Raw genomic sequence first — 14,929 nt, forward strand, 5'->3', positions numbered from 1 at the left:
TTTACTGGAGCAATTTAGGATAAGTACCTTGCTCAAGGGCACAACAGCAGGAAGTAGGATTCAAATTCAGGTCCTTCAATGACCAGGTAATGCCTCCGGCCACTACGCCATCTGCTGTGCCGCTGAGAAACTTCAGCAGTGAATGGAAGAGGTAATAAAAAAGGAGATGGACCAAGACTTGGTTTAAATTCACTTTCAGATTTCCAACAGGTGGAGGTACTTTATCAGTGACCCCACAGTTTAACTCATGTCCTTCCACCCATTTCCCTCTCTCTCACACCACGCTGGCCTGAAAGATGAATGTCACCCAGAAAATATTCTAAATGTCTTTACCCTCTCATCATACCTTCACCTGTCATCTCCCTCCGTTGCTCCACTGCAGTGTGACTGGCACTCCACCCATGGCTCCCCACTCAGCATCCCCATGAAATCAGCAGCTAAAAGCCTCTCATGAATCAGATGGCTGTAGGAAGGGAGGGACTGCACTGGTGTGACAGGACAAATCCACCCACCACCTTTAATGTAGAGACACAGAGCCCAAGCCTGGCTTTCTTTGACCACTGATTTCATTTTCTCTCCCCCATTTTCGTTAATTGCCCGCTTTCACAAGTGCAGCGTGACACATGTTGGCATCCCCTTAATCTTCTTGGATTCTACATGTTCTCTGTGCTTTGTTAGGATACCTCATGCCCTGTTTCATTTCCTTCCTATTGTCTTAGAGCGATGTTCTTCTTTAGGCATGACACAAGCTCCATTGTGCAACACTTCGGTGTAATAGATGTTCCATACATACATGTTTTTCAGTTTTTGTTTCTTACTCGTGTTTCGTTGTCAGATTTATAGTTGACAACTGAAGATTTGAAGGAAGTGATTGAGAATGAAGGGAAAGGGACCTGAATTTGCGCAAGGTGACTACTGTAAAAATATCTGAAATGTTGCAGTTGAAAGTGATTTATATTTAATACGATATGTTGTACAACGTGTTTTTCCACCCCAGAGATTGACACTGGCAGCAGCAGTAGGACTCGTAGAGCCGCAGGACACATGGGATAGGACAAAATGATCCCTGATCAGTGACAGGATTGATTGACTGCCAGAGCGGGTAATTCACTTTGGAAGACTGAAGACTTAAACCGTCGGTTTCAATGATCGCTAACCTTGTCGTGTTTTCCAGCCCAGAAACAAGTCACCATTCTTTAACAATCTTTCTCAGTATCTTTCTGAGCAGAACAAGTTTACTACAGAAGGACGTGAACAGGATTGGTGAAGGTTGTCATGGTCACGGAGGTGCCCTATATTTTCAATGAGCCACAATGATTGACTTTCCTTTGTCATTATAATTCACGGACTTTCGATGGGCTGCCAACCTATCCAGAGTGTAATTTATCTCGAGCATTATGTTTCCAGCATAGGCCCTGGATCACTGTGACCCTACATGGATCCTCAATTTACAAACATAACGGGCACCAGAAGTCTGTTCGTGCCTTGATTTCTTTGTGACCACTAAATTATAATCAATAAAAGCTAAATACTATGGATGTCCCTTTCCTTCATATGCTGGGTTCTACAAAAAAACTCAGATAAAGCTATAATAATTCCTTTTTTTTAAATTTATACATTTTTTTTTAAACATTTTCTGTAACATTTCTATCTATAACTATTCTATAACCATCCAGGTCTGGAGCCTAGCACAGGAAGACAGGGTGGGAGACAGGGTACATCTTGGGCAGGAAGCCAGTACATCATACTGAAATATATATATTTTTTTTAATTATTCTTTATTAAAATCAAGCTGAAAAATAAAGATAGACCATCATATCCTCCTGTGCAATCCCAATCAACAGATTCCTCACAGAAACATGTTTGTCAGCTTCCGACCACTTAATAATAAAGCTCAAAAATACAGCCCCGCCTTGCTTTATTTACAGGTAAGGTTATGCAAAAATCTTAGATATAGCTTTTCTATTTTAGACTGTGTGTGTGAAGTCAGTAGGAAAGAATAATGGATAAAGATGGTGGAGTTCTCCTTTTCAGTAGTACAAAATATAAATGCATTTGTCCTCACACTTATTTTATCATGAGTGGACGAAATTTGGATGTGCTTGTTGACATTATACCACATGCTATCACACCCAGTTCCCCTGGGCCAAATTGTTCCAAGATACATCCTGCTGCCTTTGTTTTGATCACTTTCCTGCTGTTAATCCCCAGAAGTCATACGAAGATGAAAGAGCTGAAGTGGGCGGGCCGGTGGGAGGCATCGCTTGGCCATGTCCGCCGAGCAAATCCCTTCCAGGGGGATGCTACTTTACTCTGATTGGACATGGAGGTCTTTACACTGGGATTTAAACCTTGAGGCCCTGTGTAGCCAGGGGACTGCTGTGATCAGGGGCTGGACAACTCTACAGCAGTACTTTATGAAATCATGCAGCCAGAGTGGGTGGGCAAAGTGGATTGACAGGACGGACACCATGGCAGTGTATATGTCCTCTGTCATCAAAGACAAGGAACCAGCGTGCCAGTATTCCTCTTCTAGTTGTTATCACGATGTAGCTAAAATGGAATGATGTATAGACTTTGCATACTCTTCTTGTGTTTAAGTGGGCTTCCTCTGGATGCTCTGGTTTCCTTCCACTGTCCTAAGACATACGTTTCAATTGAACTGGTGACTCCAAGTTTACCTTGTCTGAATAAACATGTATTTCCTACTACCCTCTGATGGACAGGTGTCCCGTTCAAGGTAGGGCCCTGCCTCATGCGCTATGCTTCCAGGATAGTCTCTGGTCCACCGCTACTCTGCATTGAACTGGTGGTTATCAGTAATGATGAAAAAGTTTTTTATTCAGCTAACACTGTTCTTCAAAGCCACTTAAAATTTTCAGTTTTTACAGTAAACTTACAATGATTACCCATTTCTAGAGTAGGGTCATTTTCACTGCATCAGTTCAGGGTAAGTACCTTGCTCAACAGTAGTATAGCAGGAGGTGTGATTCAAACCTGGGTCCCCTAAGTGCTGTATAAGCTGGAAGCTCTAACCACTGCACGACCTGCTTCTCCGTGGGTATCATTGTTACCTGGTCCGTCTCTTTCAAATTTAAAGGGATGTCAGTATCTGAGGTATATTTGGCATAAATGCATTTAAAAACAAATGTACTCTTATTGATAGTTAAATTAAAAATTAAAACTTGTGACAGGGGTTTGCTTGGTTTTTCTACAGCTTACAGTTTTACTGGAGCAGTTCAGGTTATTTACCATGTTCAACAGTGTTAGAAAAGTGGCCTAAAGGGGACTCAAAAGAGCAGTCATCAAGTTCCAAATCTGTGTCCTAAACTGCTCTGCTGGATGCTGCTCTTTTCCCCTCTAAATTCTTCTTCATGAGAAGACAAACTGTATCATGGGAAATAACGTCATGGTGCTCTAATAGATATTTTTCAGCTAATGAGACTTTGCGGCCCAGTGATTTCCATTTGACAAGCGAGAGAGAGGAGAGAACAAGAGCAGGGAGTAAAGCTCCATGGTGTTGGTCTACAAGTGTAAATAACACCAGATCATAGGCTTTTGTCTTCATCACCTCTGGGATGTGGTATCTGCACGGTTCCCTTCTCTTTGAACGTTGGCTCCAGCAGGCCCATTAAGCAGAGAGAACTGCTTACAGGGACACGTTTCCCAATATCATCTTTAAAGAGGCATTAATCAAGCTATGGATCGCAGATCTACCTTTCTGCAGCACAACTTCCGGGCCGGAGACATCGCAAATTACTCTTCTTGGCGATATTTTTACCTCCTCCCTTGGCAGGAGGGAATGTGTTTTCTGAGGAGAAGGAGTTGTTTCCACAGTAACTGCAAGAAGTCAGGGGTTGGGGTGGGGGAGGGGCAGCCAAACCCGGGTCAGAGGATGCTGTGCCTGCTAATCAGCTCGATGGCAGTTAGGGAATGCATTACTTCTTCCCAGAAGTGCAATTGACATCTTAGCTCCCCATCTCCCTCCATCCTCCCTTCAGTTAAAATAAAGGGTCTAATGAGAGTCACTTAGTCAACTATATAAGAAAAGACACATTTGCAGTTTTTTTTTTTTTTTTGCTTATTTCTCATGGAAAGGAAGTAATAAAAGCCAGTTCTCTTTTTTAATGTGGTATTCTTATGCTTTCTGTGGTGGGTGTCAATTAATGATGGAGGCAGGTAAAAACATTTGACTTTTCCCTTATAGGAAATCTTTGCTGTGTTCATTCCTCCTCATTACTATATTTCCATTGAGAACGTTCATGTTGCTGCTGCAGTGAAGTGTAGTAATATAATAGCATATTTTTAACAGCTATTCGCAGTGGCTGATTTGCACAATAAATTCATTTTGTCATATTTTTACTCTAGATTGTGATTACTCAAGGATACACATAGATTTACTCTGGTATTACTCAAAGTAAAACATCTTTAAAACACCCCCCAACTTAATCTTGCCAGTTAATTTTCATGCTGTTTAGTAATACAATCATATTGTGCATCTAACACAAGAATCGATGTATTTGAGTTTTTTGCTGCATTTGCAATGGTTTCGGAGGACATCAGTAAAAGCACAATGGAAACAGCATGAGCAGCAATCCATATCAAGCAACGAAGTCTTTAATTATCAAATGAGTTCCGTATTGATTTGTGTATAAATTCATTTTTCTTTCGAGCTTTCATTACTGAATAGATGAACCACATGCTGGTTCTCAGTACCATAAACAGCCATCAATTATTAAAGAATGTTTTAAGTTAGGGGGGCGCAGCGGGTTTGGCCAGGGCCCGCTGTGTGGTAGCTCTGGGGCTCAAGTCCTGCTTGGGGTGCCTTGCGATGGACTGGCGTTCCCTCCTGGGTGTGTTCCCTCCCTCTCCAGCCTTACGCCCTGTGTTGCTGGGTTAGGCTCCGGTTCACCGCAACCCCGCTCGGGACAAGCGGTTGTAGACGTGTGTGTGTGTGTGTGTGTGTGTGTGTGTGTGTGTGTTTTAAGTTATGTTCTATGGTGATACAACTCATACATGTACCAGCATACAGTTGAACGTAGTGCAACACATAATCTGCAAGAAATATGATTATACCTGAGCTAAGTAATTTCATGGTTTAAAGGAACTGTAATTAAAGTCTTCAATGGAAAGATACTGTGAAGTGGAACTTTTTTCAAATGTGCAAAAAAGTAAAAAAAAAAAAAAGAAAAAAAAACGAAAGTAATTAAATGTTCAATATGAAACCTCTGGTTTCATTTTGTCTGTTAACAGATAATCTGCAAGCTAAACTAAAACTTCGTCCTTAATTCTTTTGTATTGCATGTCAATTCTATATTTTATTAAAATTTTCTAAGGCCCTGAACCCTTTATTATGATATATTGCGAAGGACCATTTATGAGACCATCATTTTGCTGCCCTCTGTTGGTGTCTTCAAAGCCCTATGCTCTTCGAGAATGAGGAGGTTTAGTGCACAGTATAAAAAATCACTGCTGGCTACTGGTGAAGGCGACCTTTTAGAAGGGCAAACTGTTCTCTGGGAGAACAAGACTCCTCCCGAAGTGGAACATTGGAATGTAGACCTCATATGCCATTAATTAAATTATGAAATCACAGGGTAATTATGAGAGTTTCCATTGAGGCTGGAGAGCACAATATCCGTCCGTCAGTCAGTCAGTCAGTCAGTCAAGAGGTTCTACATGTCACTTTTTTCTCAGGGTCGAGTCTCAGGGCAGGAATTAACAGATTTTCGCTCAGTAGAGCTGGATGACACATCTTATTATACTTGCCGCTAATGCAAACAGACACGGAGTCCAGACCTTCGATACAAAGGATGACTTCTACAAACGGTCAGGTTCTTGGCGTCACTGTCTGACATTTTGAGGACTTTGTAACCATTACGAATTTAATGGAAACATGTTTTGCCCTTCATAATCACTTTAATTCAAGGGTAAAAGATTGAAAACAATTAAATATTCAAGACTTCATAGGGGATTTGAAACTGCAATATTCATTGCCTCATAATTATTTCAAAATCAAGGTTGAACTGAGCATTGTGAAACTATGGTACATACCGATGCTGAAAGTGGAGGGATCAGACCACAAGTCCTTTGACATTTGTTTCATTAATCATCTCAGTAGGTACCGGTGTATATACTGAAAAATGCAAAACACTGTTCAAAGGTAAATCTGTTAAATTAAATGCTAGATTAAATCTGAACTGGCGATGTCTTATCCTGAGCCTGGGCTATCATCAAGGTGTCTGGTTTACAATGCACTCAAATCCTTATCTTGAACTGAATAAATCCTTATTTTAACGTGGTGAACTAGAAAGACCATGTATGCGTCATGTGAGTAATGGAAAGTATCAAATTTCAGATGTGTAAAGGTATTTTTTCAGGTGTATTCACAGCTCACCAGACCACTTTTTCAGTGAATTGGAAAAGAGCACTGAAACCATGAGACAATAAGTGCACAGAGGAGAACTTCCGTTTACACCGCCATGAGTCAGGTGACAGCTGGTCAGTCACCCTTGTCAGAATCTCACTTTTACGCATGTGTTCCTTCTTTTTTCAAAGGTTTATGTAGACATTTGGTTACAAAAATATAAAGAAATCACATTTTATGCTATTTACAATTGCTTGATAAGAAATATGTAACACTAACAAAGCCACCAGAAATAACTAAGATATACAGTATTAATAATATGTTGCTCAGTTGACACTTTAATGCAAAGCAGCAAAATATTTGACCGATTTGTACAGCAGGGTATTTTTTTTCTGAATCAGTTTGGTGTAAGTACTGTGATCAGTTGTACTATCCAGCAGCGCTGAGGTTACAAGGCTGTACCCTCAGCATGCTGCCCCATGATAAAACACAGTACAATTCCATTGTGTGTATTAATCGTAAAAGTGTTATATCAAACCATTGGACAACAGGCTCTCACTCACGTGGTAATTGTATGAATGGCTGTTATCAGAGGCCAAAATTGTTCTCATTTTGTTCCAGAAATGTTGCTGAGCATGAGGATTTCTGGGCCATGAGAGAACTGACTTCCTGCAGAGCATTTTTCTCATTTGCAGATACTTTGGCTTTGGAAATATTTCATCCAGAAGAACCAGAACAATTGTGTCCAACTTTTCATCCAAGAGTCGCTGCTGGACCATGAAGAATGCCTGTCTAGGGATGCCACTGACCGAACCAGCGGCTGTCAAAACAAAAACAGTCTTCCTGCTGTGATACACTGCATTATGTAGATTTTCTATGCATGAAATCCCTGGGATCCAGTCCCTTTCCTCAAGACAGAGACTGAACCTCTGCCTTCCTCTCTCCTCCAAATTAACCGTTAGCTCATGGTACACCCAGTCCTTTACAGCAGCATTTGCAGTGTCAAAAACAACAAAGGCATCGTGCTTTCCTTGTCCATCACGTAACTGAGAGTAACCTTTGTGTCCTGCCCAAAACACCTGAAGACAGTACCAAAGATCCCAGCCATAGAGCTTCTTGAGCAGGGGCACCAAAGTGAACACAACGGTCATGAAAGAGGTGAACAGGAACCCCAAACTTCCAAAGATCTCCTGACACGAGCGTGGGTCCATTGACAGCACCATCTGTCCATGCTGGGACTCAGGGAAACCACACCTGATTCCAGTGGTGATTGAGGGAACTGTGAAGGGGCTGGTCCTCAAAAAGTCTATGAACCAGGAAGTGTCACAGCTGCACATGAACGGGTTGCCATCAAGCCTCAGTTCTTTGAGAGAACCACTGAGCTGAAATGGAAAGCTTTGTGTATCAAGGAATTTGAGCTCATTGTGACTCAACCTTAGGTACCTCAGAGAGTGAGCCTTTTTAAAGAAGGACTCTGGAAGCCATCTGATTTTGTTAAAACTTAGATCCAGCGTGGTAAAGTTATCCCCAAACTCAATGTTATCTGTGGGCAGCTCTGTTAGGGAATTACCACTGAGGTTTAGGTAAAGCAGGTCATTTAAAACAGTGAGATTGTGCCAAGGAAAATACCTTAGTTTGTTACTGTCAACCTTCAAAATTCGCAGCTTTTTAGGGAGGTTGCAGAATGCCTCTGGGGGAAATGATACGAGGCGGTTTCTAGAGATGTCCAAGTACATAAGACTGATGAGATTCTGGAAAAAATGGATATACTGGTCGCGAGCGTTGTCCCACATTATATCCAAGCGATTTCCAGAAAAGAAGAGATACCTGAGGGAGGAACTTTTTAATGTGAAGGATATGCGAATCCCAATACTATTCTCAGACAAACCTAAAACCTCCAGAGATGTCAGGTTTTGAATAAACTCAAAACGGTGTCCCATACCCTTCATACGAAAATGAAAGCCGTTATTTGTAAGGTCAAGCACCTTGAGTGTGTTTTTCAGTTCCTGGAAAGCACCATCATAGTACATATCAATCCTATTGTGAGCCATGTTAAGGTACTCCAAGTTCTTCAGGGGTTGGAACTGCTTCCCATTCAGCGACTGACTCAAATAATTGAGTGATAAATCTAAACAGACAGCCCTCTCCATTCCTTTAAAAATGCTTTCGTTAAGTGTCAAGATATTGTTTTGTGATAAGTCCAAAAATAGTTTTCCTTGGCAGTGCTTTTTCTGGAAAGTCCACATATTTCTGTTTAGAAAGTTTCCACCATCTGCTTCCAGAGGTGGTGGCAGAGGCTCAGTGGTTAGTGTTTCGGGAGTGGGGATTATGCTGTCACCCAGGAAGTCTGGATTTAGGGACCTAGATTGACTGGGTGCATAATGTGGAATAAAATCCAACATGTTTTGTGACAGAACAATTGTTTTCAAATTCTTGATGTTACTGAATAAAGTAAGATTGCATACTGTGATAAAATTCATTCGGAAATCTAAATATTCAAGTTTTGAGAGGTTCATTAAAGGACTCAGGCCCCGTTGGGTCAGTCTGTGGAAAAAATAACCACTAAGCAGCAGTTCTTCCAAGGAACTCATTTCACTGAAATGGGGAGATAAGATGAGGTTTCTGAAGGTCTTCAAGGGTTCATAGTTGTAGATCAAGTTGAGAGTCTTGACACTTTTCAATTCCTTGAAGAAGGTGCCATTTCTGATGCTGTAGGCCAACAGGTTGTCCGAAAGGTCCAAGGAGGTCAAACTTTGCAGTCCCTGGAATAATCCATCCGGCAGAGTTCTCAGTGAGTTTCCTCTAAGGCTCAGGTAGGTAAGTTGGCCTTGGTTCTGGAATGCCTGAGGGTGTAGCTTGATGGAAGAGTTGTTCATGCAGGGGAAACATGGCTGGGCTGCATGATCGCAGCGCTGGCAATTCCACTCCAAATTCAGGTGCCTTAGATTTTTCAAACTGGCAAACTCCGTGCTGCCAATTTCACTGATTTTGTTCTCTTTCAGGTCAAGGCTCTCCAGGGATGGAGGAAGACCCCGTGGAACAGCAGTTATGTTGTTAAATCCCAGGCTGAGGTTCCGAAGATCTGGAAGGTCTTGGAATACTGTCTCACTGATGAAAAACGTTTGATTGCAGGGATTGTCATAGTAACAGTTTTTAAACAGCAGAAGCTGTTTCAGTCGTGGGCACCCCAAGGGCTTCATAACCCTAAAAATATGATTGAATTCAAGACCAAGGACTTCCAGACAATCAGGCAAACGTGGAACTAATGTCAGGCTATTGCCAGCCAGAAAGAGATGGGTCAGGTTTTTCAGAGTGACAAAAGCATCCATGTCAATATCCAGGTGGCAGGGGGGTGTTCCCAGATGTTTCAGTTTACCAGGGGGGCAATTCCACATCATACTTAAATTCTGAAGGTTAGGAATTCCACTAAATGCATTGCTCTTCACCTTCTGGATTTTATTTTCATCCAGGTTCAATGAGAGCACAGAGACAGATTTAATAGGAGGTATGCTGGTTAGTTCTCTATTTTTACAATCCACTCTTACTGATGAGGTGTCATTTTCACAAGGGAAAAATATGGGGTTTCTAGTACTGACCATTGTAAGCCAGTTACAGAGGCTGAGAACTAAAACTCCAATCCACAAAAAGACCTGGAAAAAAAACAGAAAAGTATTTTTTAATACATAGACATGGAAAAGTGTTTACAGTAAGAAAAAGTATAATCATTGTTTAAAGTGAGTGATAGACATATCAACTATAGACAACTATAGACAGGAGGCATATTAATATAATATGATCAATATTAAATCTAAGATGATTTCAAACCACAAATGGCGCCAAATGTAGAAAGTTTACAGCCAAATTTACATTTACTCATTTAGCTAATGCTTTTCTCCAAAGCAACTTACAGCACTGAGGTTACAATTATTCACCCATTTATACAGCTGGGTTTTTTTTTTCTTTTTTTTTTTTAACTGAAGCAATTTTAGGGCAAGTACCTTGCTCAAGGGTACTACAGCCAAAGGTGAGGCTCAAACCTGCAACCTTTGGATCCCAAGGCATTAGCTCTAACCACTATGCTACCAGCTGTTCCAAATGAAAGCTACGCATAATAATAATAATAAGAAGAAGAAGAAGAAGAAGAAGAAGAAGAAGAAGAAGAAGAAGAAGAAGAAGAAGAAGAAGAAGAAGAAGCTCCGACATAGAATTATGCATGAATTTTAAATAGAATTATTATAATTCTATAGAATTATGCACCAATTTTAATATTATTATTATTATTATTATTATTATTATTGTTGTTGTTGTTGCTATTGTTATAACACCCAATAAGAATACTTTGTTTATTATTATTATTATTATTATTATTATTATTATTATCATCATCATCAACATAATAGTCAGCTACAGGTAAATGCAAATAAGTGAAAAGGAAGAAGCTGCATTGTCTTGCATCATCACATGTCTGGACAGATTTACTGTGGAAAGATGTAAAAATTCTGCATGCACTGAAATCACGCAAAATGAATATTATATATTAGACATACATGCATACATTTCATAATGGCTAAAGATGTAGACTACGAAAATGTCATTAAACATCAAATTTACTGGTACTGTTTCTTATCTGTAGCAATCTACTCACCATGACTGAGGATGAAGAGCCCTACGATGACGATTATTATAAAATTTTTCTCTGAGCGGATCAGTTAACAAGTACTAGAAATAAAAAGATAATGTAGTCAAGCCGAAAGAACTACACGGGCTTATACAGGTGGCTAATGTGAAATAAGTAAAAAGAAGGGGCTTATGAAACTGACACTAGTAGCTTTTGAAAAAGAAGAAGTGAATTTGTGGATTTAGAGAACTGAAACTTCAACACTCTAAATATGTGTCTCTTTACATAAATATGGTTAAGAAAATTGTTCACTACAACCTTCTAAACACCGCATGTTTTAAAAAAAAAAAGTGCCTCTGCAACACTTCCCAGTACCATAACAGGAAAAACAGAACATGTCAGGTAAATAGTGGTGATGGTTAATAGACCTTGCAGCCTCGGAAAGATGCAGGTGTTTTCAAATAATCAAATTTACTAAACTCAAGCATGAATATACAGAGCAGCGAAAGGTGTTTATATACAGTATGTACAGTATCTGAGGAGGTGAAAATTTAGCAACACGGAATAAGTTCTAAACAGCCTGGGGAACAGAAGCGCACACAACATGAGGACATGTTTTTGAGCTCTAAATCATTCTTTTCACAGAGAGATGTGAAAAAGTTTGTGATTCTTTTAGACGATGCTTTGAAACCAATATTTACTATTATTTTGCCATTCAGTCACACAGAAGCCGTTCAGGGTAAGTACCTTGCTTGGAGGTGGGATCTGAACACAGATCCTTTGAGGACAAGTCGGTGGCTCTAACCACGACGCCATCTGCTGCTTCAACAACAACAAAACAATGACCCTGCTGCTGTGCGCTCACTTTTCCCTCATCTCCCTGCTCCCACCAGTTCCCTCCGCAGTGATGCTTCCCTTGTCTGCTTCTATGCTGCATTCGGTCATTTTCCGACTTACGTGTTCCGTTACACTCTTACAGGTCGGACCAGCACCCTCTTCTGCTCATTCGTTGCAGTCCAACCCAAGAAACTAAACTGATTTTCAAAACATACCTTGTGAAGGCTCCCTACTTTCCATCTTTTTATGGCACCTATGACAGCAGCTTCCTAAGGCACTTTACAATGAAGGAGAAAGATGTGAATTAAAGTGAAGCAAAGAAATTTACACTAAAAATCAGCATCTAAAAAGGACATGAAAAAGCAAAATATAAAGGGAAAATAATAGTAAACCAGATGAGAGGGAGACAGACAAAAGGGAGCATGCAAATGTGAGCATTTGTATTTCTGGGGAGGGAATTCCACAGTTTATAGAGGTGTGACAGGGGAAAGCCCCAACTCCCGGAGAATTTGGACAAACTTGAGGGACAGTCCAGAAAGTGGGTCGAGCAAAGATGTGGAGGTCCCAGGAGGCCGGCGGTACACAGGTGTCCAGTCAAGCAGAGCTTCATAGGTAAGCAGGAGGATTTTCAACTCAACTTGAAAATGTAGATCTTACACTGTATGAATACTGAAATTCCATTATGCATTTGAATTCTATTCCTTGCTCAAAGGACTACTTGTACCCACTGAAAAATGTACTGACATAATACAATCTGAAATCATTAAAGTCAAACAGAAAGGGAGCCAAGTTGCCCAAAGTAATGGAGACAAATAGAGATCCCTACAATGATCTCCAGCAGTTCCCACTTTGTAGGGATTGTAGGTAAATCCGTCACATTATTCCAACACCAGGAACCCCATTTCATCAGACACCAGATTACGGGGTACCGCTGAGACCCTCCTCCTGACCTGGAGGCCGCTTGTCTGATCGCCTCTCACTCACAATGGAACGGTACTTTTTCCTTAAGCGTCTCGGAATTCACCCAAGATCACCAATTGCACAGCACAGATGCTATTTTAACCTGCTCTAGTGGACACCTTTACCATCATACACCAGACAAAACCCACTAAAACGTCTTTTCCATAAATGTAAATGAGTTTAAAATTGGTGCATAATTCTATGTTGGAGCTGACAATCAGTTAATGATTTTTTTTTTTCTAGCTCATCGTCAGAGTTATTTCATGTTTTTTGAAAAGGATGCGAGGTATTATATATCACCAGAGGACTGAAAATGTTTAACAGAGCATAAATTGTCAGTATGTATATTTAGATCACCCACTTATAACTGCATATAGTGAAACAATGCTATATATATAATATATATAGAAATATATGTACACGCACACACACACATACACAACCATGGGATGGTTGGTGCTTTTCCAGACGCCCACGCGTGTCATGTGTCTTCTCCCCTCTTCTTTGACACTCATCTCACCGCAGTGGGGGTTTCCTCATGCTTCACATAACCTGCAGGTTGCAAATTCAGCTCTGCTTTAATCACATGCACTGCACACTTACATGTTGGAGAGAGTCAAAGGATAAGAGTGTCACATTTTCACTTTCAGAAAATCACAGGACCTGTAACAATTAAGTGTTTCCTTTTTAGATTGTCTCAAATTAAAGTAGGGAATCTATCTATTCAGGGTAAGTACCATGATCGAGGGTATTGAAGCAGCTGTTTGATTTGAACCCAGGACCTTCAAATTTCAAGGCTACAGCACCAACCACTACTCCATGTTCCTCCCAAACGTTGCATATTTACAAATTAATGTTCCTGTATAATACAAACCTTGCAAAACTAAAGCTTACAGTAAGTTTACATATAGTTCCTTCCTGTCAGTGGCCAACAGGGCAACCAATGCTGCCTATTGGACATGACAGTTGGACTGTTTGCTCAGTAAACTTGCACTCACTCTCCCCCAGGCCACTAGTTCAACAAGAGGGTCTGGAGATGTTGACGGAGCGTCGCCAAAAGCTGATAGTTTGTTAGTATGAGGGTACGGGGTCTTTGTCCAGGGTGCTGAACTCCCTACTGTCAGAATGGAAAGTGATCATTTTGGGTCATTATATGGTTCTGAGGATCTACTCTTCTCATGACACCCTTAAGATAATTCCATACATTTCATGTGGCATTTCTCACAGATTAGGTGCCCACAAAACACAGTAAGGGGAATGCAAAGCCCACCAAGTTTATGAACTTGACCATTTTGGTTGACATTGAGAAAGCAGCCATTTGAACGCATATGAACTTTTACAGTATGGCACCTTACCTGTTTTTCAACTTGTTTAAAATATTCTTTTGGAAACCATAATGAATTGATATGAATTGTAAAGCTTCTGATACAAAAAAAAAACTGCTTTAATTACACACTGAAGTGAGAAGCAATTTTGTAACAGTGGATGCTCCCATGTGAAGAGCTATGTCGATAAACATTTATAGTAATAGGGCTCTAAATCATTTTGAAACTTTGCTTCTGTTTTATTTCATCAACAGCAAAATGTTGCATTATACATAATATGCTGCAATGAATGACATTTGCCCTTTGTATTAATGAGAAGAAATTGTTATGGATATTAATATAAATTCCAATAAAACACTACTTTGGCTACTTGTGAACTGCTTCACCACCTTAAGGATACGTGAGTGAAAGTCATTCTCTCCTGCCTGAGTTTACTGAGTACCACTGCACTAATTGCTAAGATTAGTATTTTAATAAATTATGATAGCCATTAATAAGTAAAGCTAACGATTTGTGTACCCAAGAAGATTGGCACTGCAGGAGGACAGAGGCATGCTGTGAACTGGCCTTTCACGAACGCTTTGTGTTCTAGAGATGTCATTCTCTGAAGGTTGTTTACAACAGATGGCTTCTCATGGTTTAAGAGCTGCGTAAAGGAGTGTTATAAGAATGAGAAGAGAGGAAAAATAATAATCTGTCTTACTTGAAACTGGTCATTAGAAAACTTGAAGTTGCAAATATCTGCAAAGCAAATATATAAACATATCTGGCCAGGCCAAGTTCTTTAAAAAAAAAAAAAAAAACACCAAAATGAGTGAAAAT

The 14,929-nt window shown here is 40.3% G+C and overlaps 1 protein-coding gene across 2 annotated transcripts; it reads right to left on the bottom strand.

Annotated features, from left to right (window-relative positions):
* Positions 1-6,684: 6,684 nt before the first annotated feature.
* Positions 6,685-14,878, bottom strand: tlr9 (toll-like receptor 9). Of its 2 annotated transcripts, XM_029259697.1 has the most exons (3): positions 14,811-14,878; positions 13,209-13,334; positions 6,685-10,017 (listed from the first exon to the last, which is right to left on the bottom strand). In XM_029259697.1, exon 3 carries the CDS (start codon positions 9,964-9,966, stop codon positions 6,895-6,897), a length of 3,072 nt encoding a protein of 1,023 aa, XP_029115530.1. In that variant the 5' UTR covers positions 9,967-10,017; positions 13,209-13,334; positions 14,811-14,878; the 3' UTR covers positions 6,685-6,894. The 2 variants fall into 2 exon arrangements, with proteins under 2 accessions (XP_029115530.1, XP_029115524.1); XM_029259691.1 differs by lacking the exons at positions 13,209-13,334; positions 14,811-14,878 and adding an exon at positions 11,013-11,262.
* Between the last annotated feature and the right edge of the window lie 51 nt (positions 14,879-14,929).

The sequence above is a fragment of the Scleropages formosus genome, chromosome 2, assembly GCF_900964775.1.
Source record: "Scleropages formosus chromosome 2, fSclFor1.1, whole genome shotgun sequence".
Classification (NCBI taxonomy): Eukaryota; Metazoa; Chordata; class Actinopteri; order Osteoglossiformes; family Osteoglossidae; genus Scleropages; species Scleropages formosus.